We start from the raw sequence: 25,398 nt of genomic DNA on the forward strand, positions 1-25,398 counted from the left end.
GTATTCCTCAGAGAAAACGCCTCTCAGTCATCTCGGGTCTGTGTCTGTGTCTTCGGGGGAAGGCACCGTTCCCGGTGGAAGGACACCGCTGAGCCAGCACACACTGCGTTTCTCGGCAGATGTAACTGCTGAAATCTGGAAGTGTTGCTGGGCCGTGCTTTCCTCCAGTCAGGTGACAACACTCCGAGTGACAATGTATGATGTCACTGGGACCCCACAGGAAACCAAGGACGCATGCTCCCAGGTGGAAATAAGAAACAGGCAGAAGGACATACACCGACTTAAAAAAAACATGTGCATCAGCAATGTCAGACATGAACGTCTACTAAATTAGACTAGGGTGTGAATGACTACCTTTGTGATCAAGAGCCATAAGCAGGACAAATGGCTAATGCTGTGCAGTGTTAGAGCTCAGCACACAGGGCTGGACTGATGGGTTTTTCTTAAGCTCTGTTTTCACGGAGAACGTTAGATTTGGGTTTAACATAAAGCCCAACGTCTCTGTGAGTGGCAGGGAGGCAGCCAGGATCCAGCAATTTTCACGTCTGGGTATTTCTCCAAAGGAAACAAAAACACTAACTCACAATGACTTACACACCCCGTGTTCCCTGCAGCCCACGATGTGGAAACAACCCAAGCGCCCACAGGTGAATGAATGAATGAAGACACTGTGCTGGGCATGTATACAATGGAATGTTATTCAACCATAAAACAGAGTGAAATCTTGCCTTTGAGACAATATGGATGGACCTAGAGAGTATTATGCTGAGAGAAGTCAGACAGGGAAAGACAAATGCCTATGATTTCACTTACATTGTGATTTACACACACACACACACACACACACGCACCCACCCACCCACCCACTCACACCACACACACCACACCACACACACACACACACACACACCACACACACACACACACACACACACACACACACACCCACACCAAGCCGAGAGAGACAGAGAGCAGCTTGGTGGTCGCCAGAGGCGGCGATGGGTGGAGAGCTCAGTAGGCGAAGGGGGTCAAAAAGGTGAAAAAGAAAACAAAAGGGTAGCAAATCGAACTAGTGAGAAAGGACTACGTACGACGTTGCAGTGGATAAATTACAAGTCTTTCTTGTTTTGTACGAAAACGTGCAAATATCCACCCGCAAACAGGCACATGTATGACCTAGGTATTCCCCAAAGTAAATTAAAAAAAGGGAAGGAAACCTCATGAAAGGACATCAGCCCTCAGTGGGGATGACATAAAAACTGGAAGAGATTCTAGAAAATGCTCCGTAACAGCGAACGCCTGGGCAAAGGCGAGTCTGCTGTTGCTTGGAGAGGACAAACGGGTTCAAACACTGGAAGCTCTTGAGTGATATTTCTCAAAAGGCCTGAAAACGGGTGGGGGGGAGCAGGGAGAGCCATCCCCATACACTCGCAGCTTTTCCTGTAGCTCACACCCCCCCTCCCCCCCCCCGCCGGAGAAATGCTGAGTGATGGAAAAGAAACGCCACAGCCCGGCGGCAGGCTCAGCGGTCGAGCGTCCACCTACGAACCGGGAGGTCACAGTTCGATTCCCAGTCGGGGCACATGCCCGGGTTGCGGGTTTCATCCCCAGTAGATGCAGGAGGCAGCCGATCCATGATTTTCACCATTGATATTTCTCTCTCTCTCTCCCTTCCTCTCTGAAATCAATTAAAAATATTTTTTAAAAAAGAAAAGAAACAACAGTGCTTCATTGGGGTGGCAGACATATTTTCCAAGGCAGAGATGAAAGTAAGACGTGTGTGCGTGTTTGTGTACATGTATGTTTGTGTGTGTGTGTGTGTGTGCTCGCATGCACGCTGACGAGGCCGCGTGCACACAGATGCTCTGCACAGCACCGAAGCTCAGCTCCTCCTCAGCTGTATCCCAGGGGGAGCCCCGCAGACTTGCCTGGACCGCCGCTCCTGCAGGCCACTGAACCCCGCGAACGACTGGCTCCGAATGATGCCATTGGGCCCTCCGGGCGAGAAGGACTGGGCTCCCACCAGCATGATCTCGGGGAGTCTGGCCGGCAGCCCTGAAAGGCGGGAGATGGCGGCTGTCAGGCAGGTTTAGACAGACAACCCTACGCGTGTCAGCAGCGAGGCAGGTGCCACGGGGTCAGGCGGTGAGTCAGGAGCCCTGGGGGCTGGGACCCCGCCTCCCCAGTTCGCCCTGAGCCAGAGGGTGGCTCTCAGGTGCGGAGACACAAAGCCGGCCTCCCGGGACAGCAGCAAAAACAAACGCCGCACAATCATCAGGGTAGGTCTCCGCAGGGAGATATATATTTTAAACAAGGTTCAACCACGCCTTCAAAGTCAGCCTCCTTTACGGTTCCTTTCTCTACACCCCAGTAACTTCTTACTCTCCCCAAGAGAAAGCCGTAAGCTCTGTATTTTTTTACATTTTTGGTTCTTATCCTTTTAATCCCTTTTTTTAAAAAATTGAGTTATGCTGGTTGAGTGTTGACCTATGAACCAGGAGGTCACGGTTGGGTTCCCGGTTGGGGCGCAGGCCGGGGTTGCGGGCTTGATGCCCAGTGTGGGGCGTGCAGGAGGCAGCCGATCCATGACTCTCTCTCCTCATGGATGTTTCCATCTCTCTCCCTCTCTCCCTTCCTCTCTGAAATCAATAAAATATGTGTATTTTTTTAAACTGAGTTATTCAGTCTGTTGGCTGTGTCGGCACGGGCAGGCAGCCCCATCACCCCGAACATTCCCATGCACCCCCTTGGAGGGACTCCTAGTCCCAGCCAACCACGGATGTTTTCTGACTCTTGTTTTTAAAGCTTATTTTTCAAAATAAATTTTAAATTACACACACACACACACACACACACACACAAAACCCACAAAAACTTCACGATGTTTACCTCCATCCAACAGCAGCAAAAACCCAGGAGGCCACGCCCGTGCCCAGCCCCATCCTGCCTCGATTTCAAATCCCGAGGTCGCAGGGCCCAGCACCCGGGCCTTCAGAGAGGAGCGGGCTTACACACGGGCTCCCCTTCCTCCCGGGAGGGTCCTTGTTTTTTTACTATGTTTTCATTGATATTTAGAGCGAGAGGAGGGAGAGGGGGAGAGAGAGAAACATCCATGTGAGAGAGACATCGATTGGTTGCCTCCTGCACACGCCTTGACCAGGGCCAGGGAACCTGCAACTGAGGTACATGCCCTTGACTGGAATCGAACCCAGAGCCCTTCAGACCGCGGGCCGATGCTCTACCCACTGAGCCACACCAGCTGTGGCTATGTTCTATTGTTGACAGTGTACAGATGCCCCCCACTCTCCTTCTCTTTGCACCCTTCCACCCAGCCCCCGCCCTCCAGGCCTTCACCGCACTATTGTCTGTGTCCATGGGCTACGCGCATACGCATACAAGTTCCCTGGTCAATCCCTTCCTGTCCCTGCCCCCACCAGCTGGACTGGGGCCGACCGTCCGAGATAAGGCGTAGCCAGCGGGGAGCTGGCAGGTTGCTGGGTGACACGCAGGCAAAAATGAAAAGCTCCACAGCCAGCCCCGGCCAGTGTGGCTCAGTGGCTGAGCGGCATCCTGTGCACCCAGAGGTCACAAGTTCGATTCCCGGTCAGGGCACAGGCCCAGGATGCGGGCTTGATCCCCAGTGGGGGGCGTGCAGGACGCAGCTGATCTATGATGACTGATGTTTCTATCTCTCTCCCTCTCCCTTCCTCTCTGACATCAACAAAAATGTATTTTTTAAAAAGGGGGCTGGCGGAGTCCCTGGAGGCCTTGAGAAGAGATATGAGTGGCGTCCATTCACTGGGACGGCCCACGTAGGACCCGCCGGGTGATTGACACCCGCCCCGGCATTCGGTGCGTTAAACAAACGCAGGGCAGAGTGCGGCCTCGGGATGACTGGAGGGGAGGGGCCTCAGGACCCAAAACTCACTTATGTCTCGCAAGGAGCCCAGCGTTTGAGTGACGCTGTCATGACTCATCTTAGAACGTGAAGTCGGAACACGCCTCGACCTCCCCGGGAACGCCGCGCACACGGGAACGCCGCGCACACGGGAACGCCGCGCACACGGGAACGCCGCGCACACGGGAACGCCGCGCACACGGGAGCAGGACCAGCTGTCCCGGCTGCTCCGAGCCCCTGCGCCTCCGCGGAGGTGGGTGCTGTCGGCGATAAGCCGACCTGCCGGGGGTCTGCATGCGTTTATGTGAAACCCCACCGAGCCCGTGAGCATCAGGGGGAAGCATTTCTTGGGAGCGTGGGCCTCACAGCTTGGCGGATGCTGCTGAGAGCAACCTGCGCCCACCACCACCCCCGTTGTCTGATGCCAGATTCAAAGCCAAGGCTCGGGTGTGGCGGGAACGGCCCCCCTGGCGCTCCGATCCCCAGGCGTTCCTGCCTGCAGCCGTCCTCCCGGGCGCGGCGATGGCCGCCTCTTCGCTAACGAACAGCGTCAGCTGGGCACCGACATCTTCGCTGGGAGCCACCAGGCTGACGAGCTCAGATGTTTTTATCGTCGCCGTGGCCGTTAGAACTGAGCTCCACCTTTGGAAATCCTGGAGGCACCGAGAGGGTCTGGGAGGGTGTGATGTACTTGTTCCCTTGCCCAGCACGTGTGCCTGGCACCGAGTTCGCTGACGGCACGGGAGGCAGTAGCGCACGGACTCGGGACTTATCTATAAAGCCTCAGAGGGAGGAGAGGACGTTATCTGAAAGCTATTCTGACACAGCCTCCGGATCGGATCGAATGAATACGTATTTCCTACGGTCGGTCCATCGATCCCTGGCCCCCCAAACAAGCAGGAAAATACAGCTCAGCCCGACCTGCGTGGCTCAGGGGTTGAGCTTCGACCTCTGAACCAGGAGGTCAGGGTTTGATTCCTGGTCAGGGCACAGGCCCGGGTGGCGGGCTCGATCCCCAGTAGGGGGCGTGCAGGAGGCAGTTGATTAATGATTCTCATCATTGAGGTTTCTCTCTCTGAAATCAATAAAAAATATTTTAAAAAAGAAAATACAGCCCTAACCGGTGTGGTTCAGTGGACAGAGCGTCGGCCTGCGGACTGAAGGGTCCCAGGTTCGATTCCGGTCAAGGACATGTACCTTGGTTGCGGGCACATCCCCAGTAGGGGGTGTGCAGGAGGCAGCTGATCGATATTTCTAGCTCTCTATCCCTCTCCCTTCCTTTCTGTAAAAAAATCAATAAAATATATTTTTTTAAAAGAAAAGACAATACAGCCAGCACAGGGACCGATGGCGTGCGTGGGGCCGGCCCTCGCCGGGCTGGGAGGTGCCGGAGGCCTGGCCCCGGGAGGTAACGGCAGGCTGTCCTTTCCAGCCCGAGTTACATTCGTCATTTCATCCCTGTTGTTATGACAACACTTGTTAAAGCAGCACTTGAAGCGCCCGGCATTCCGGCATCTCATTATCGCGCCGAGCACACACGGGCGGGTGGGAGGCGCGGGCGCTCAGGGCCGCGCTCAGGGGAGGCCCGGCCTCCTCTCCCCGGCCCTGGCCCCAGACTTGCTTTTTCTTTTCTTTTCTTTTTAAATATATTTTTGTTGATTTCAGAAAGGAAGGGAGAGGGAGAGAGAGAGAGAAAAAAAACATCAATGACGAGAGAATCCTGGATCGGCTGCCTCCTGCATGTCCCCTAGTGGGGATGGAGCCCGCCACCCCGGCATGTGCCCTTGACCGGAATTGAACCTGGGACCCTTCCGTCCGCAGGCCGACGGCACTCTACCCACTGAGCCACACTGGCCAGAGCGGAGCAGGCATTTTTAAGCGCTGGTTTTCTCTGGCAGGATCTGTGAGCTACTCAGTGAGCGCCTGCCGACGATCAGCTGCTCGGAATGCCTGCATGCGAGCAAATGGGACGCGCAGAATTCGGAATGTGAGCGGGGCCACGTCTTTCGAGCAGGACAGGACTCCCAGGAGCGGGCATTGCGATCCGAGGAGGGAGTGGACTTTTTCCGGCACCAAAAATATTTCCCTGCCCCCTCCACCCCGCGGGGCAGATGCGCTCCAGCTGCTCCACCCGGGTATTCAGGCGACGAGAGACGGGGCGGCGGCGTGGACAGGTGGCTGGACACAGCCAGTCACTGCGCCCCCACCCTTCGGCCGCCCCCTGGGTGACGCCGTGCACAATTACTATTCGCCGCGGGAAAGGGCAGGGCCTGAGCCCCTTACGCTCCTGCTGCCTCCCGAGTCAAAGCCAACGGTACGAGTGCGAGCTATTGCCGCCGTCAGCGAGAGCACGCTTCCGGTGGCCCCTGGATGGTCCCTGTCCCCCGAGACAACGTCACCCCTCCCAGCTCTAACGAATGGAGGCTCTCAAGTCACACAGTCTTAGAGATCGTCACAGCGTCTTTGTAAAAGGCAGAGAGCAGCCCGGCCCGTGTGCTCAGTGGTTAGGCGTGGGCCTGGGAGCCAGGAGGTCAGGGTTCGGTTCCCAGTCAGGGCACAGGCCCGGGCTGTGGGCTCCATCCCCAGTGGGGGGCGTGCAGGGGCAGCTGATCTAGGATGTTCCCCTCTCATGGATGCTTCTATCGATCCGTCTCCCTTCCTCTCTCTCAAAAGATCAATAAAAACATTTTTTTAAAAATCGCAATGGCTTCCCATGTGCCCGGAAGGCCTCGTCTCTGGACCCGCACAGGGAGTCACGTGGTTTAGGGAGAGGGGACAACGCGGGGACAGGGCTGTCCACCGGACGCAGGGCCGACGTGCAGGCCTGGCTGGGTGGACCCGTCAGACCGTGAAGAAGCGAGACCAGCTCTTCCACGGAAACCACCCGCCCTCACCCCGCCTTCCAGCGCCCGGCCGCCGGCTGTCAGCTCACAGCGGGGAGACGGGAGCTGGGGTGCCGGTGGCCTCTCTGGCCTGGGCGGCTTTCTTCCCTCCGTGGGGACAGAGCCAAAAAAAAAAAAAAAAAAGACATCTGGAAAATATCTTAATATGAACAAACCCACTTTGAGGATCTAAAAAACCCCAAAACCCAAATGCAACCCTTGAAAAAGAAACACCACGTGTCACCTCTGCCCTAATTGGGCCAAAGGCCACTCTGACCAAGTCCCAAGGGCGGGCTGAGAGGGGAGGTCAGAGAGCCCAGCAGGGAGCAGGCCTGACCTTCCCACGTCGTCCCGGGCAGGTTTCCACTCGCAAAGTGCAGGCGCAAGGAGCGCCGAGAGGAAGCTGCCAGCTCAGGCTCCGGGGACCGTGGCCTCCAACAGGCCTGAGGGGGGGACGGAGGGGTGGGGGGCAGACCTCACCCGCCTGCTCCCCAGGATGGCAAGGGGCCCCCTGCAGAGGCCACTCAGGGACACCCTGGGCGGAGGGCAGGTGGGGCGAGGACACCTCTGTGCCCGCCTCTCGCAGCCTCACACCGTGACCTTGGACAAGCCTCACACCGTGACCTTGACAAGACAGCTGACCTTTTCGCGTGTGTCCTAACTTGTGAAACTGGGACGCCCGTGTCAGGCTGCCTCCACCACGGGCTGCTCGGTGGCTCACGGGGATGACGGGGGTGCGCGCGGCTGAGCACTGCACAAACCCACGGAAACCGGGTGCCATCACGCAGACCAGGGCGGGGGACGTCCGGCCGAACCATTGGGTCGGGCCCTGAGGCATGAGGGGCGAGTTAATCAAACAGACAGGCTCATCGGTAAGTGGGTCGTTTTGTTCGGCCCAAGAATGATGTTCTAAATATCCAGATGGGTGCTCGCCTCGGCAGCACAGACACTAAAATTGGAAGGACACAGAGAAGATTAGCGTGGCCCCTGCGCAAGGATGACACGCAAATTCGTGAAGCGTCCACATTTAAAAATAAATAAATATCCAGATGTCCCCTTGGCAGGAAACAGTTCCTCACTCCTGACTTATTTTTTAAAAAATATCTTTTTTTATTGATTTCAGAGAGGGAGGGAGAGGGAGAGAGAGCAACGTCAATGAGGAGAGAGAATCATGGATCGGCTGCCTCCGGCACGCCCCCCACGGGGGATGGAGCCCACAGCCCGGACTCGTGCCCTGACCGGGAATCAAACCCTGACCTCCTGGTTCCTAGGTCGACGCTCAGCCCCTGAGCCCCGCCGGCCGGCTGTCCCCACCAGTGGCGGCCTCATCCCGGGGCGGTCGCTTGTCCCGCCAGCAGGCAGCTTCTTGCTCACGGATCGGATCGGGCAGCGGCCCCGTCGGCCGCCTGGTTTCACACGCGACTTTCCAGGTTGTTCTGGGAAATCGGAGCCGTGGTGTGTTTTCTCGGCCCTCCTGACCCAACCCTTCCGTGAGCCAGGCATGATATTCCCGTGTTGTCTGTGGCGGGGCCTGATGGTGTTCTCAGAGCTGCATCCCCACGTACCCCATGCCCCCTTCCACTCCTTAACCCACACGGCATGAAACCGGGTGAGACCCTGGTTCGGCGCGGACCCCTTCACGGGGGCTGACCTGCGGCCAATAACCGTACAGAGAAGCAGGGCCTTGCCATGCGGGGGCCCTGGGGTGGCGGGCCGTGTCCTGAAGTCCTTGCTCAGGGTCGTTCACTCGGAACCTCGGGGAGCAGCGGGGGGCTGGTGTGAGTCACCCCCTGAGGAGGTGGGCACTCCAGGCGTCCCCTGCAGCACGAAGTGGGGACCCGGAGGCTGCACCGGGAGCGACCTCCTGGGGTATTAGGGGCAGAAACAGGATGTTGGGGACCAGCTCAACTGTAAGAAATATCCATCGAGCTCTGTTAGCGGTGACCGTGCTGTTCTGATGAAAGAAGGGGCTCCCTAACCTGGCGGGGAGCCCACCTGGGAATGCGGCCCCTCCTCCCCGTCGGGAGCTGCCTGTGACCCTGGAAAGATGAGCAACCTGTTGCACAAACCAGAGCCGCCGGCCCTTGGAAGACCCCAGCCCTTGCCTGCCTGCAGGCCTTTGCAAGTCTCCAGCCGTATTACCTGTGAACTGCCCGTTTGGCGCCCTTTTGCTTACTTCCCCATGTAATCTCTGTCCTTTTCCCCAGTATAAGCGGCTGGCTTATGCGGGGGGGCAGGTCTTTGTGGGTGACCGGTTCATTGTCCGGTTACAGGAGAAGCATGGGCTCCAGGAGACTGTCCCCGAGAACTGGCTCCTCCCCAGGGGAGGAGACACGCGTGCCCTTGGCGTCCATCTGTGCTGCTTTTGTGTTTGCAAGGGCCCTCCCCCTCCCGACAGCCTCCCTTCCCCACGTCCTCCTGTCCTCGGGGACAAGGACGGAGGAGACGCCCGAGAAGGGCGCCTTTGTTCCTCAGCTGCTTCCTGACCAGGAAGGAGGAGGAAGAGGTCACCTCAGACCCAGAGGTGAGGTGGCGTCAAACCCCAGCGACGAGTGGCACAGACCGGCAGGCGCTAGGAGACCGGCTTCTCTGTGCGCAGTTGTGTGTGGCAGGGCCCTCGCCAGCCCTGTCTGGCCACCGTCACCGTCACTAACAGCCCGATGTCATTGCGGGTCCCTGCAGACCTTCCTCACTGTCCCCAACTCGCCCCTGCAGCGTCGAACCGGAAGCTTGGCCACAGGCTGTGACCAGTCGATGCCCAGCCTGCTCTTTGCGGACACAGCGGAGGACAGCACAGGACCCCCTGTGCCCACAGGGGGCGCACGATCCTCCTGGTCTCCCGTGAGGAGAGCCCCCCTCTCCTTCCGTCTGCCCGCAGCCTCACACAGGCCCACGGGCGGAATGAAATCGTCGACCACCCACTCAGCCTCTTCCCTTCCTCTGACCTCCTCGAGCCCTCATTGCTGGGGTGACTGTCGTCAACGCATCATCGAAACAGGAACACTTCTGTGTGAAATGGGTGCTATTAATAATTAGCAGCCCGGCTGGCGTGGCTCAGCGGTTGAGCATCAACCTATATACCGGGAGGTCAGGGTTCGATGCCCGGTCGGGGCACAGGCCCGGGCTGCAGGCTCGATCCCCAGTGTGGGGCGTGCAGGAGGCGGCCAATCCATGATTCTCTCTCATCATGGATGTTTCTCTCTCTCCCTTTCCCTCTCCCCTCCTCTCTGAAATCTATAAAAATGTATTAAAAAGTAACAGACAGAAGTGGTGTCCACACTGGGCCCCGGGGCGCATGGTCTGTCTAGAGCCCGAGAAAACCACGGATAAAAACATCTACTATTTCTAGGGCAGGCTTCCAACCAAGGCGGGGTGAGAGTCTCTGACCCCAAAACCGCGGCCACCGGACCAGAGCGGCAGGACATGCGGCTGTTCTGACTGAATTCATTCGAGATGCGCGTGTCCAGGGCTTTGGCTCAGCCGGGCGTCTCGCGGGCCCGCGGCCGTCGTGAGGTTGTCATTTTCAGGGGAAATGCCTCGAGAAGCTTCTGTGAGGACGCGAGTTTGAACGGGGAGAGGAATGAAAAGGAACAGCCGCGTCACCGTCTCCCTTCGGCACTTTCTCGATCATGGTGAGGGGCCCCTCACGTGACAGCTGCGTGGGCCGCGCCCTCCTCTCCGCTCGCCTTGGGGGAACCGGTGATGAGCTGCCGGCCTGTCTGTCCCTCCTCCCCCAGCCCCAGCCCCAGCCCCCAATTCCCTTGCCTCCTTGTCAGCTGTATTCTTTTCCGGTTGAACGGCCACAAACACAAGCTGTCTATCTCCTCCCGCCTGAGGCGTTCGGCTCGGCAGATGGACAGAACCTTGGGGAGGGATCTGTCCTCAGCAGGGCCGCCTGGGCCAGGGAAGCCCCCATGGAAAGTCAGGTCTGGCCCAGCCGGGGTGGCTCAGCGGTTGAGCCAGGCGGTCAGGGTTCGATTCCCCGTCAGGGCACAGGCCCGGGTTGTGGGCTCGATCCCCAGTGTGGGGTGTGCAGGTGGCAGCCGGTCCATGATTCTCTGTCATCACTGATGTTTCTCTCTCCCCCTCTCCCTTCCTCTCTGAAATCAATAAAAGACATTTTTCTAAAAAAGCAAGGCAGGCTGGCCATTGCCCCGCGCACCATCGTGAACACGACAGCTCCCTTCCTCCACCACTTGCTGCGAGAAGAGCAGGAAACTGCTTTTAGACGTCTGGCTGCTTTTCGGAATGAAAACAAGACAGCTTTCACCCCCTCTCCCTCCCACACCCAGCGAATGCCCACACACACCCAGCGAATGCAGTGACAGCACAATGGAATGCTGGCTTTTAAACTCTTCAACCGGAGGGGCTGTTGGCTGCCGGAGCCGAGCATTTAACACATGTTCAGCGTATGCGTCACCCTCCGCAGCTACCTTTGTCTCTCCACACAACGGGGGAGCCAAGAATCAAGAATTAAACCGAAGCATAAGACAGGCGGCTCGGCTACAAGGGGAACTGGGCATTGGCTAGTATCTGGTGGGGAGGGGGGCATGTTCCCATGGAGTGACCTGAGATTTAGAGGAGGCCGCCTGGCCGTCATTGGGGGGCCAGGGTGGGGGTGGGGAGGAAGGTTCACGGCTCAAGAGAGGAATTTTGATGTGAGTTTAGATACCGAGATCTACGGACATAAAGGCTGCCTCCTTGCCCGCCCGGCGTGACTCAGTGGTTGAGCGTCGACCTAGGAACCAGGAGGTCTCGGTTCATTCCCGGTCAGGGCACAGGCCGGGTTGCAGGCTCGATCCCTGGTGTGGGGCGTGCAGGAGGCAGCTGATGCATGACTCTCTCTCATCACTGATGTTTCTCTCTCTCTCCCTCTCCCTCCCTCTGTTGGGGAGGGGGGGGGGAGGCTGTCTCCCTCCCAGCCTCGTGGCTCTCCAGGCACCCTGGAAAGCGGCGGGTCTTTTCGGCTGGAAATCACTGTACTTCGCATCGGGCGGAGGAAGGAGAGCATGTCTGCAGTTTGTGTCCAAGGACTCAGAAGTCCGTGCCAGACCCTCGTGTGTGCCCTCAGCCCCCCCCCGCAACTTGCTGCTTCTTTGTATTTATGCTGAAGATAAAATATGCAAAGCAAAGCCTCACGCTGGAGTGTCGAGGGCGGGAGAAGCCACAGCAACTGGGGGCTTTTGAAAACGACAAACACGGCGTGTTTTCCCTGAACAGCCTCGGGTAGTTTAGGTTTTCAGATGTTGGGGAGCAGCAGACTTCCGGACAGACGGACACGCGGCCTTCCTGGGGGACAGCCATGACTTGGCAGGATCTGAGGGGAAAGGGCTGCCTGGGGAGGGGGCGGGGCTGGAGGAAGTGGGGGTGGGGGAGGCGTTTCCTGGGGCAGCTGTTTCCCCGGGGGACACACCCCTGCAACTTATTCCGGCAGCAGGGCCCCCAGCTCCCGGCTGCTGACCAGCTAACCCCGGGAGCAGCCTCCTGCTGCCGGCCCATCAGGGTCCCGGCCGGCCGACATCCCCTGCCTGTGACAGCGGCCAGGCCCAGTGGGATGGAGACGCAATGGGGTGGGGGTGGGTGTTCTGGGGCGAACTCAGAGGCTGGTCCAAAAGGCTGGACGGGGGCAGGCGGGGAGCTCAGTGAGGAGGATACGGGGTGGGGGCAGGAGGGGGGAGAGAGAGAGAGAGATGGAAAGAGAAAGGAAGAAATGATGGGGTGTCAGGTACCACAGGGGTGAATGCCACACCAGATGCCCAGCCCCACGGACAGCGCCGAGTACAGTTTCTCTGGGAATGGGGCGACGATGGGCGGGCCCTAAACTTCAGCCTGTCCCCAGTCCCCCGCCCCCCCATGAGGGCCAGGCGGCCTCCCCTAGAGCTGCATGGCTGGGAGCGGGAGCCGGATGCAGGGAGCAAGGAGCAGGGAGCAGGGAGCAAAGCCGGCTGCGTTTTCTGAGACCATTCTTGTCACTCAGTCTCCCAGGCGCATAGGGATCTGCAGGGAGAGCCCAGCTGCCCATCTCCCCCTGCGCCCCACCCGTCACCGCTCATCAGCTGGTTCTCTCCGTTTTCCCCTCCCCCTCCTGCTCCCCAGGGAGCCCCCCCTCCATCCAGGACCTGCAAGGCTGCTGCCCCCTCCGCACCTGATGGCTCCCGCTGGTCTAACACCAGACAGCGCCCTCTCCCTTCTAAAAGGAGGCGCTCCCCTGCCGGCCGCGGCTCAGTGGTTGAGAGTCGACCTATGAGCCCGGAGGTCAGGGTTCGATTCCCGGTCAGGGCACAGGCCCGGGTTGCGGGCTCATCCCCAGTAGGGGGCGTGCAGGAGGCAGCCGACCCATGATCCTCTCTCAGCATTGGTGTTTCTGTCTCTCTTTCCCTCCCCCTTCCTCTCTGACATCAATACAAATGTATAATAATAATAAAATGAGGCACGCTCCCTGCTCCCTGCCACCCTCACCCCCAGGGACAGAGAGGGGGTGTGGTCTCGCAGTGACAGCTCCCCTGACCCCTCCCAGCCCTGGGAATTGGGGGTGCTCTCACCCCGGGTGCATCACCCCTCCCCCACCTTTCCAGACCCTGGTGGGCATCGGAGCGGCGCCTTCTCCTCGCCCCTCCTCCGAGGGGGCCCCCACCCCCACCCCCACCCCCACTCTGGGGTCCAGACACGCGGGGGAGAGGCACCGAGAGCCCTCCACCCCTGACCTCCACCCGGAGCCGGGCGCCAGGGCGCCTGCACCCCCTGCCCAGGGCGCAGAGCTGGGGTCCTGGGCGTCTTCCACCCGGAGCTGCCCCGGGCTCCTCACCAACGTGTCGCCGGTCCCCCCACTTCCTGGGGCACCGCAGGTCTCCCCATTCCCCCCATTCCCCCGCACCTCAGGACGGTCAGCGCACCCCTCCCTGGCAGCAGCGTCGTGTCCCTGAGAAGGGTCGGACCCCGAGCCCCGCGGCGGGTGCGGGAGCCCCGGACGCCCAGGTCCCCACGGCTGCCCGCGGCTGTGAGCGAGTCCGGGAGCCAGAGCCCGCGGGGGAGGCGCACGTACCTAGAGAGGGCGACCCCTCCGCATGACAGGGACCCGCTCCGGCGGCGGCAGGCGGCTCGGTCCCCGCACAGCCCGCCCGGCTCGCAGACACGGCGCTCGTCCCGGGCGCGGGGAAAGCGGTCCCTCCAGGGCGCCCGGCGCGGGCCGCGCGGTGCAGCTGCGCCCGGTGAAGGTGAGCGGCCGGCGGAGCGGAGCTGCCAGCGCGCGGGGCGGGAGCGCGGGGAGTGGGAGGCGGGAGCGCGCGGGGCGGGAGCGCGGGGAGTGGGAGGCGGGAGCGCGCGGGGCGGGAGCGCGGAAAGGGGCGGGCGCGCGGGGGCGGAGCGTGGGGCGCGGGGCGCGCGGGGCGGGAGCCTGAGCGCGGGCAGCGGCGCCCCGGCGCGGTCAAGGCCTGGGGAGGTGAGCGCTGCCTGCGGCTCCGTGGGGCCGATCCCGGCGCCCCGCTCGCTTGAGGCTGCTCAGGCGCCTGCGCCCGGTGAGTGTCGGCGAGGACCCCAGGGAGCGGAGGGAGACCCGCCCAGGACAGGCCCCCAGTGCAGGCGGCGGGGGCGGGGCCTGTGTGTGTGACTGTGAGTGTGTGTAAATGTGTGTGCGGTGCGTGTGGGGGACAGCCCAGAGCACCCACCTTGCCAAGGCCAGCACCCCCGGGCAGGACGGGTGTTGGGAATGTCCTACAGGTCTCCCCGGGAAGGAAGAAGCCGGATGGCAGGCGGCCATGGACATGAGTCAAGGTGCTTCATGGACAACACCCCCTTTCGTATTCCTGTCCCCATTTCACAGATAGGAAAACTGATGCTCTGAGAGGCCAGGGAACTTGCCCCTGATCACCACGGTGAAGCTGTTATTCAGAGTCAGGGGAGATTTAAAAATGCAAGGCCCTTTTGTTGTTAATTCTCACCCGAGGATATGTTTCCATTGATTTTAGAGCGAGTGGAAGAGAGAGGGAAACATTGATGTGAGAGAAACACATTGATTGGTTGCCTCCTGCACGGGCCAGGACCCGGGCCAGGGAGGAGCCTGCGACGGAGGTATGTGCCGTTGACCTGAACCGAACCCGGGACCCTTCAGTCCACAGGCCGTCCCCCTATCCACTGAGCCACACCAGTGAGGGCTCAATGCTCTTCTTACCACAGTATGTTCCACCCTCACCCCGTCTCCCCTGCGGGTGTCTAGTTGAGGCTTGGGGTGAATGTGGAGGGCAGGGTGGTACATACTGAGCCAGAGGCCAGGGGACTGAGGGAGCCGGAGCGGCTGGTGGCTCCCGCCTTCAGGTCTCCTCACTGGCACCCTGGATTTGGGACGGAAGCTCAGAGGGGAGGAGGGGGTACAGTCACCTCGATGCCCCTCGACCTGCCCCCTCAGGGAGGGAGTGGAGCAGGCGGGATACGGGCAGTGAAGGCCCAGCACAGGGCCGCTTCCCTCGTTGGACGGGAGGCTCCTGGCTGTGGGGTCTGCTGGTGACGGGGACCCCATAGTTCTAGCACTGACCCTCCCCAGAGGTCAGGTGCACGCCTGTGGGAGGGGCCAGGCAGCACAGCTCGACACAACCAGCACACAACACAGTCTTTCCCGATCGTCTGGCCCAAACCCCAGAGAAGCGAAGTGGCGACCCCAAGGTCACAGAACCAAAAGAAGGGTCCACTCCAGCCTGGCCGGCTGGCTCAGGGGTTGAGCGCTGACCTGTGAGCCAGGAGGTCACGGGTTCGATTCCCAGTTGGGCACAGGCCCGGGTTGCAGGCTCCAACCCCAGTGGGGAGCGTGCAGGAGGCAGCTGATCCATGATTCTCTCTCATCATTGATGTTTCTCTCCCTCTCCCTTCCTCTCTGAAACCAATAAATACATATTGAAGAAAAAAAAAAAGAGTCTGCCCCAGGACTATCTTCGTTCAAATGTCTCCTCTCAATGGCCCTGTGTGTCCACAGAAGCCCCGGCTCCCGGCTCCCGGCCCCCGGCTCCCGGGTGGCTACCTCCTCCCCCGCTCCTCTCGGTTAGATGCCTGCCCTTCCCTCCTGGTCCCTCCTGTTGCCGAAACAGGCGCCTGCTCTTCCCGCCTCACTGATCAGCTCTCAGAGGCTGAGGCTGAGGCCTTGGACCCTCGTCCGACCCGGGAAATGATGCCAGAAGCTTGCGGGGCGCCGGGGTGAACCTTAGAGACCCCGCTGGGGGAGGCTTCACGGGGCTCCGACGCGCGGAGGGGAACGGGCCTCCCACAGACACAGTTCGCACAGGTGGCGCCTCCCCCGCTGCCCGCGTGTCAGTGGGAATTGAAAACACGTTCATTCAACAAGCTATTCTTTCAACTCAGGTGGCAGGAGAGCCGAGGCACACTCGCGGAGCCGGGAGGCGGGGACGGCGCTGGACAAGAGGTGGGTGTCGTGGCAGAGGCCCGTGGGCGCTGCGGGGACTGTGATGGTTTCTGCGGCATGAACAGTGTTTGAGCTTCAGCGGCACCGGCCGGGGTTTCCTGCCACAGCTGAGGCGGACGCTCTTCTCTCGGGCGTTTTAAAAGCCGGTGTTGGGGTGGGGAGCCGATGGGGCCCGCCCGCCGGTCAGTGCTAGTGAACGCCACCCCAATTCGCCCGAAGGGCGGCCGAGGGGCAGAGCTTCCTGTGGGTGTGGGGCCTCGTCCTGGCCGTCGCCAGGCCGTCTCTTTTCACGGCTCTGATGCTTAACTCCCGAGTGCACAGCAGCTCCACGCCCTGATGTGGAAACGCCCCCTGTACCCGGTGACCCTGCTCTGTGCGGGCCGTTCTGAGACGCCAGTCCTGTCCCCGTGGGCGCTTCCGCCGTCCGCCTGCTCACATCCCCTCGTTCTCCGATTGCCGCGCCGACCAGCCATCCTCCTCCCTTCATCCTTTTGGTTTTCTGATTTAGGACGTGGGTGACATCGCCCTGGAAGGAGTTAGACACCCAGACCCCACCCCCACCCCCACCCTCTGGCACAGAAGTGAGGTTCCACAGAGCTGGGCTCCCGGCAAGGCCAGCCCTGAGCTGTCAGTCCTGTTCAAGCCAAGCCTGGCTGCTGCAGGAGCGGAGGTGAGAGTGGGAATCTGACCCTGCCCACCGCTGGCTCGGCCCCCAGGCCTCTTCAGGAGCAGGCCCCTGTCTGCTCACACACTCTCCTCATCAGCTAGAGAGGGGCTGTGACCGGACCGGGCACCATTACCCTCCGAAATCAGCCGCAGGCAGGGCGGCTGCGGGGTCACCACGTTGACAGTGAATACATTACTCCCCCTCCTCCCAAGTGTCATCTCCGGTCACGTCCAAAATAGGTGTTAGGGCTGAGGCCGCCGGAGGCGAACGTTTCACAGCCACAGCAACGAAGGCAAGGGCTTTGGTTTAAGCAAATCTCGAAAGAGAGCAGCCCCGTTCCAGATCTTTCCCTGAATCCTGCCTCGTTTCCTTATCGGCAGCAGGAAGAGGCGGAGACAGGCCTGGGCAGATGGCGGTGGCTCTCCCTGACCCTCCAGGGGCTCCTGGAGGAAGATAAGCCAACCACCTGCTGGGAGCCCCCGGGGGGGGGGGGGCGGGGAGCCGCGTGCGAGTCAGAATGGCGCTGTCCTCAAGGAGGGAGTCACGTTCAACAGCTGTGGGCCGCGTGTCCGCGTTTCAGATCCCAGTTCACAGACAGGCCGACCCTTCTCCGCGCACACTGGCCCCTTGTCAGCAAAGACTCACGTTCAACTCACGCGCCTGGGGGGATGCAACTGTTGGGCTGTTTCAGGGTTCGCAGAGTGACTGGTGGGTGAATGTGTCCTTTCCATGGTTTTTGGGGACCCGAGACACTCCCAGGAAGAGCCATCCCCCCCCCGCCACCCCTGGGATTAGAATGAAGGGAAGTGACTGAAGACGTCGTTGGGGGATTCGACTTAAAATGAGAGCAACGCGCCGGCTGCTACTTCTTGACTGTTGCGTGAACCTGTGACTGAGGGAGGCTGATGCGTCTCCTGGGGAAGGGAAAAGCGGAGGGAGTTTAGCAAAGGGATCGACACCCTGCCTGCCTTCTATGGGGAGGAGACACCAAACGTTCTTCCGGCTGAGAGCCCATGGCTGTACGTCCTGGGAGCAAAAGGGCGAGACGTGCAAGCAGGTTAACTCGGAGGGCACAGCGTCGCGTGCAGGAGGCCGGGTGGGGATGGGGAGCCGTGGACACGCCTCCTCCGGGAAGCCCGCCGGGGTTACCCAGCCCCCCTTCACTGCCCCTTCCGTGTTTGCGAGCAGTTTGCACTGCATTCTTGAACTCCCGGCTCCACGGACAGCCCGTGTAGGTTGTACAGCCCAGTCCCCGTGAGCTGGAGTTAAATCTGTGAATGGTTTTCACTTGGGTATATGCCACTTTCACATCACCATTTCACCAGACACTTCCTGAATGCGACTGCTCTGGGCACTTGGCAGGGGACCTCCTGGATCGCCCACTATTTATAGCCGCACTGCGAGCTCACTGTCCCCAGCTGGCCTCCCGAGGCCCCGGCGCCCCACTCCGCCCCACCCCCACGCCTGTCCCTGCAGCAGGCTCCAGTCAGTATCAGGCCTGTGAGTCCCACCACTCGCTCTGGACTATCCCAGACGACTCCTCACTGGCCTCCCTGCTTTTTATTTTTTATTTTTATTGATTTCAGAGAGGAAGGGAGAGGGAGAAAGAAATATCAATGATGAGAATCATTGATCAGCTGCCTCCTGCACGCCCCCCACTGGGGATGGAGCCCGCAACCCAGGCCTGTGCCCTGACGGGAATCGAACCGTGACCTCTTGGTTCCTGGGTCCTGGCTGGGCAGGACTCCCTCTCTTGCCTCTTATGCCTCCTCTTTATTTCCAAGGCAACAGTCAGAATGTTCTCTTTAAAAGCAAATCAAATCCTGTCACTTTGCTCCACACCCACCCGTGACGCCCACGGAGCAGAACCCAGATCCTTCCAGCCAGAACCTCTGGGCTCTCGGCTCCTCCCTCTCTGCGCGCTCACATCACACCGCGACCACGCCGGTTCCCTGGCCCTTTCTGGAACATTCTCCCCCGTGGCTCAGTGGTTGAGCATCAGCTTAGGAGCCAGGAAGTCAGGGTTCAATTCCCAGTTAGGGCACATGCCTGGGTTGCATGCAGGAGGCAGCTGATCAATGATTCACTCTCATCATTGATGTTTCTATCTCTCCCTCTCCCTTCCTCTCCAAAATCAATATATATATATATATATATATATACACACACACACACACACACACACACACACACATACATACACACACACACATACATACACATGCATGCCATGGAACTCAAAACAAATACCACTAGAGGGGACACTGCCAAGGTTTCATTTAAAATCTTAATTATTAATTACTGTCCTAAATGCTGTAACATATATAACATTCAAATTTCAGTGGGAGTTATCTTAAAACGAGAAACATTTAAACAGTAACTGCGGAGTGTTTACTGTCGGTAAATATTGACCCAGGAAGTAGGGTTCTGTGTTGTTACAGATCCTGTTAACGATCTAATTCTTCACCCCCAGCATTCCCGACCAAGCCCAGGGGACTCTCCAGAAGAAAACTGCCGTAGCCAGAATTACCCTTTAACTCAGAGAATTCTCAGGGGAGACAGACGGTGGGAGCAGTGAGAAACGGGTGGGAAATCCCGTGCGTTCTCTTGCCAAGCGATGGGCTGTTCTGAGACCTGCCTGGGTCACACGGAGGAGATCAGGTGGCAGCCAGGCTTGTGAATTCATGGCCGGGCGCACCTCCGCGCTCTCAGGAGAGCGTTGCACGGAGCAGGCTCAGGAGCTCTGCTCTTGTCAGCCACGTCTTTGTTAATCACAGGCCGGGAGTAGAAGAGGGGATTGTGCAGACACGGGAGGCTGGGACGCTGAGCACATCACCGTTAAGTAATAACCGACACCTATATAGTCACCCCTTCATCGTTTCCACCATCTCATACATTCTCCCCTTTAACCTCATAGGGACTTGTCAGGGAGATGACCGTCACCACAGTCATCCTCTTCATCACATCACCGTCCTCTTCATCACCATTATCACCATCACCGTTATCATCATCACCATCATCACCATTATTATTATTGTCATCCTCATCACCATCATCACTATTATAATCATCATCATCATCACCATCACCATCACCATCATCATTGTCTCGATCACCACCATCACCATCCTCACGGTCACCACCACCATCATCATCACTGTTACCGTCACCCCATCCTCATGTGCATTGTAACCATTGCCTCCATGGGGCAGATGGAAAGTGAAGCTTCTGAAAGAACTACCAGCAAGTTGAACTAGGTCTTTTGAGTCCAAATATTTTGCTCTTTGCTATGCCCCCCCTCCCCTCCCCCGTTTGGAAGTCTGGGTGATGAACACCCAAGATTTACAGTAAAAACGGTGGTGGCTCTCGGACTTCTGTGGCAAAGTACGTAGCCTAGCAGCCCAGCGGAAGCGGGCCTGGCCCTCTCTGGGAGCTGTCTGCAGAGCGAGCACCCCGTTTTCCCTCGGGCTGTGGAGTGCAGGCCATTCCAAATAGCACCTTCTGGAAAAGCGTTATATTGAGATTTGAATTTCTAATTTATTCTTTCGTTTTTAGAGACGCTAATGGGATTAGCCCCACCCCACAGGCATCCTTGGCGCCCTCCAGCGTGACACCAGCTACTGAAGGAGAACAGTTTCCGACGTCCAGGCCTGTGATTTATCTGAGAGGTAGGAACGCCTCCCCCAAGCCATAGCTGCATATCAGACTCCCTGACGCACAGCTCTTCAAATTCCTTCTATAAATAGGAAGACCCCCCCGCCCCCAAGTGCGTTCGGCTCTCCTCGCGCTCCGCGTCCTGAGTGGCAATCTGCAGAGAACAAAACGTCCGTGCAGCTGCACGTCCGGACGCAGTGTCTGACCCGAAAGTCACTTTCTCCTGCTTCCTGGCTCGTTACTGCTGACACTGAGTGGACAGTTTATGTTTTAAATATATTTTTATTGGTTTCAGAGAGGAAGGGAGAGGGAGAGAGGAACATCAGTGATGAGAGGGAATCACGGGTCAGCCGCCTCCTGCACGCCCCCCACTGGGCATCGAGCCTGCAACCCGGGCCTGTGCCCTTGACCGAAATCGAACCCGGGACCCTTCATTCGCAGGCCCATGTTCTATCCACTGAGCCAAGCCAGCTAGGGCTCCATTGATTTTTAGAGAGTGGAAGGAAAGCGGGGGAGGGGGGAAGGAAGAGAGAGAGAAACACATCGATTGGTTGCCTCCTGCACATGCCCCAACCAGGGCTGGGAATTGAGTCTGCAGCCCTGGTCCATGCCCTGGACTGGAATCCAGCCTGGGCCCCCTCAGTCTGAGGGCCGGTGCTCTACCCAGTGAGCCGCACCAGCCAGGGCTCTGCTTTTCTTTTGGAACTTGAGACAGTCACTTCCCGCGGACTCAGCCAATAGCTTTTCCATCTTTAAATTCTCTTCTGAAATCAACTGGGTTGTAAAGATCTTTGCTGAACATCACAGCTGCTTGGCACACATCCACAGGCAGCATCTAGCCGCCCGACAACACGCGAGGAGGCGAGCCTCCGCCACAGGCGGAGACACCATTCCTCGCTGGTGGGGACGGTGCCTCGTGAACGCCAAGTGGCTCCCGTCGGAGGAAGGGCAGAGTGCCAGCGCGTCCCCGTTTTAGTCATAACAGCGACGTGTCTTCTTCCTTAAGAAGATGGTTTTGCCTCGTGCCGTGGGCAGGCACACGCTCCCACTTCCCGTCCCGTGGACCATGCGCTCAGGGCCGTGTCCCGTCGCTAAAAAGACGGTGCTGGCTGCTCGTGGAGACCCGGATGAGCAGCGAAAAGGTTTTATTTGGGATGTGGGGGCCGGTTCCGCCCTGGCTGATCTCAGCAGGTCACCGTGAGGTCACGGTGGACGCGGCGCGGAGCCTGCGGAGCTGTGTGCCATGTGCTATTTTAGTTTGTGCCTCTGGAATGACACCGGCTCTTTGGCACCAGACAGAGGAGGCCTAGACGCGTGGAAGGGACTGCTTTGCAGGAATCCCAGCCTGAATCCCAGTCTGAGGCCCTGAGGCACCAATTACTGCAGGGGGAAGCGAGGCGGGGGTGGAGGGGAGGGGAAGGGGGGGCTCTGTGTCTGCTCCCAGACCCCACGACAAAGAGCACAGAGGGACGACTGCCAACCGCAGCTTTTGTCCAGGAATGTGGGGCGGGCTGGTTCCCAGGCACCTTGGCAAACGTGAAAGAAAGAGCAAGCAGCGTCCCGCCCCTCCTCCCGTCCGATACTTGGGTCCAGCCCAGCGACGGGCCTGGGAAGGGAACGACACAGCTAAGCAGCCGTCATCGGAGGATATAAACGCAGCCTGTGGCGCTCGGCCTGCCCTGGAGGCTGTGCCTAACCAGCCTGAACTGTCAGGACGTGTGGGTTTTGTCCATGATCTTAATTTAACCTGCTCTTACTTCCTTCTCTCTTTAAAAACGTGTGTTTTTATTGGTTTCCAAGAAGAAGGGAGAGGGAGAAACATCGATGATCAGAGCATCATTGATCGGCTGGCGCTGTTTACTGGATGCCACTCGCCCTCGCCAGGCTGAGAGGGGAGAAGGAGGCCCTGGCCGGCGGCGCCGTGGTTGAGTGTCCACCTATGAACCGGGAGGTCACGGTTTGATTCCCGGTCCAGGGCACTGGCCCAGGTTGCGGGCTGGATCCCCAGGAGGGGGCGTGCAGGAGGCAGCCAGCCAATTCCTGCGCTGCGCCTGACACTGCTCTTTCCTCTGATGGTGATGATCACCATCGTTGTTGGTACAGTTGTCACTGCTGTCATTATCCGCCCGCTAGGACAACTGACATCTGCCAGGCGGCTGTCAGGACGGCACAGAGAGAAGCCAGATGACGGCCCTTGAACTGGATGAGTTGGAAACCACAACGAGAAAGGCTCCCCTGACTCCACTCGACTGGTTTCCCGGTTCCCTGGTGATCACAGCAAGTGCTTCCCCCAGAAAGAGCGGTTCACCCAGCCCGCCGGCGCGGCTCAGCGGTTGAGTGTTGACCTAAGAACCGGGAGGTCACGGTGGGGTTCCCGGTCCAGGGCACCTGCCCGGGTTGGGGGCTCGATCCCCGGGGGGGGGGGGGCGTGCAGGAGGCAGCCGATGATTCTCCCTCATCATTCAAGTTCCCTCTCCCTCTCCCTTCCTCTCTGAAATCAGTAGAAACATATTAAATTCTTAAAAAGGAACAGTCTACCTGATAGTAACCATCTTCTAACCGGCTCGGTGGTGCTGCTGTTTAGAAAGCAAACCTCTGTGTGTGTGTGTGTGTGTGTGTGTGTGTGTGTGTGTGTGAGAGAGAGAGAGAGAGAGAGAGAGAGAGAGAGAGAGAGGGTAAACATTGGGCTTCTGGGGGCAGGTGCATCACAGCTTCTCTCTAACCACAGGCACCTCCTCCCACACCAGAGCGGAGCCACACCCACGGCCTCTCCGTTCTGTGTCCCTGAACATGTTCTTTAACCACAGAACACAGCAGGGGCACTGACAGGACCTCGGAGAGGCCGTTAAAAATAGGTATTTGTGAGCTCGACGCACTTGCCCCCTCCCCAGATCTTCACGTGGTTTGTACATGGAAATGAATTTGTTTTCACTTTGAACCAAAAGGACCTGCATTCTCCATCCGAGTCCCTTCGGGGGGGAGTCCTTTAAGACTGTGTCCACTCCAAGGACACAGGGTTGCCTTGGCAACAGGCTCCTGGGTGTTTATCTTCCTTTGTGTGGAGGAAACTCTGTGCCCACAGCCTCTTATACTCCCAGGCGGCTCAGAGCCGCAGGCTGTGGGAGCTCACCTAGGCCCGTGGGAGCTCACCTAGACCGGCCCGAACTCACCTAGGCCCGTGGGAGCTCACCTAGGCCGGCGGGAGCTCACCTAGGCCGGCGGGAGCTCACCTAGGCCGGTGGGAGCTCCTGGGAGGTGCAGTCCGATGTGGGGGGAGGACTCAGGAAGAGAAGGCGGAGTCAGCACAAGATCTTAGAGGATCTGTCCTCAACCCTGTGCTGTAGGTGAGGAATGAGGCCCCTGCCCAGCTGCGTGGCTCAGTGGATAGAGCGTCAGCCTGCGGACTGAAGGGTCCTGGGTTCGATTCCCGGTCAGGGCACAGGCCCGGGTTGCAGGCTCAGTCCCCTGTGTGGGGTGTGCAGGAGGCAGCTGATCCATGATTCTCATCATTGGTGTTTCTGTCTCTCTCCCTCCCTCTCCCTTCCTCTCTGGGGGGAAGACGGGTGGGAGGGCCCACGCCAGGCAGCAGCAGGGGCGGCGCTGGGACCCAGGCTCCTGACCCCCTCAGGGCTGCTGGCCCCAGTGGCCTCCGAAAGCTGCCTCTAAACCCCAGTTCTGGAACCGAGTCCCGTCTGGAATAGGCTCGGTTACCCAGACGTAAGAGAAAACTCTGCCGAATCCCTTTCTATGCCACTCCCACCTGCTCTAGAAAGCCGTTGTTATGAATATGTGATAGGAATTTGTATTTCTTTTAAAACTATTTTTTATTGATTTCATAGAGGAAGGGAGAGAGATAGAGATAGAGAGAGAGACATCCATGATGAGAGAGAATCATGGATCAGCTGCCTCCTGCACGCCCCCCAGTGGGGATGGAGCCCACAACCCGGGCCTGTGCCCCAACCAGGAATGGAACTGTGACCTCCTGGTTCGTAGGTCGACGCTCAACCCCTGAGCCGCCGGCCGGGCAGAATGCGCACCTTTTGAGTGCTTGCCGCGAGCGAGGCAAAGCACGTTCCCTGACACCGGCTGGCCCGCATGCCTGTGAGGCTGTTTTCTGAGCGAGTAAACCGAGGCGCAGCGAGGGTGAGGAACCTGCTGGGAGGCACAGAGCCAAGGAGGTGGCCGCGCCCAGGCAGTGCCCCCGCCCGCCCGCCCTGCTCACCCCCGGACAAGCTCCCACACAACCAGCGAAGGTGCGACGGGCTCTGGGAACCGAAAGCACAGGCGCCGGTGTGGGCCTTGCAGGGAGTCTCCTCGTCCTTGGAGGTGAGCTCAGCGAGAGCATGGCCTGGGCAGCAGGAAGCGCGGGCACGGGAGGGAGCAGCAGGGCCCTGGGAGGGATCTGCTTGGAAAGGTCTCTACCCCCCAGTAGGGAACGGCTGTCCCGAGCCCACGGGGGACACTGAGGTGCGGCAAGTTAAATGCGAGGCTCAGGCCGCGTAGGTCCTGCGAGGCAGAAGGAGAAATTGGATCTGAATCTTGTCTGATGCCCATGAACGCTCAGGCAGGGGAGAGAGAGAGAGGAAACACTCCAGGCTCCCAGGGCTCCTTGCTGCCATCTGACCTCTTGGGGCTGGGTGGGGCGCACACAGCCCGCAGTGCGCGCGTCCGTCTGTAGGTGGCGCCTGTTGGCGCTGTCGCTGGACGTAACCCCGAAACCCCTTTGGGGAAGGAAGTGCCGGACCTCGGCTTAGGTCCTGCCTGTGGGCCGTTTGGTTTTAAGCCCCGAAGGGGAAACACCTCCGAGGGGAACAACGGACCCGGAGGTCTGGCCGCAGGGAGACGGGTCGCCGGCGTCGGCAGCAGGAGAGCCGGCCACAGCCGGAGGCGG

At 59.2% G+C, this 25,398-nt stretch overlaps 1 protein-coding gene, 1 long non-coding RNA gene and 1 other non-coding gene across 6 annotated transcripts in view; 2 read left to right on the top strand and 1 right to left on the bottom strand.

The window, feature by feature from the left end:
* The window catches only part of RIPOR2 (RHO family interacting cell polarization regulator 2), a 54,084-nt gene that overhangs the window by 27,432 nt on the left and 1,254 nt on the right, over positions 1–25,398 (bottom strand). For 3 of the 4 annotated variants that reach the window (XM_059674236.1, XM_059674237.1, XM_059674239.1), the window contains exon 2: positions 1,929–2,055. In XM_059674236.1, the coding sequence (XP_059530219.1) occupies positions 1,929–2,055 (127 nt within the window). Of the gene's footprint in view, positions 1–1,928; positions 2,056–13,822; positions 14,058–25,398 lie in introns of those variants that run through there. The other variant, XM_059674238.1, reaches the window with a different exon arrangement.
* LOC132221498 (U6 spliceosomal RNA) lies at positions 7,706–7,812 on the top strand. The gene has a single exon (XR_009450027.1). It is a non-coding gene; the product is annotated as a U6 spliceosomal RNA (small nuclear RNA).
* On the top strand, positions 16,125–23,003 carry LOC132220297 (uncharacterized). The gene is made up of 3 exons (XR_009449758.1): positions 16,125–16,186; positions 20,409–20,521; positions 22,611–23,003. It is a non-coding gene; the product is annotated as an uncharacterized LOC132220297 (long non-coding RNA).

This window comes from Myotis daubentonii, chromosome 18 (genome assembly GCF_963259705.1).
Source record: "Myotis daubentonii chromosome 18, mMyoDau2.1, whole genome shotgun sequence".
Classification (NCBI taxonomy): domain Eukaryota; kingdom Metazoa; phylum Chordata; class Mammalia; order Chiroptera; family Vespertilionidae; genus Myotis; species Myotis daubentonii.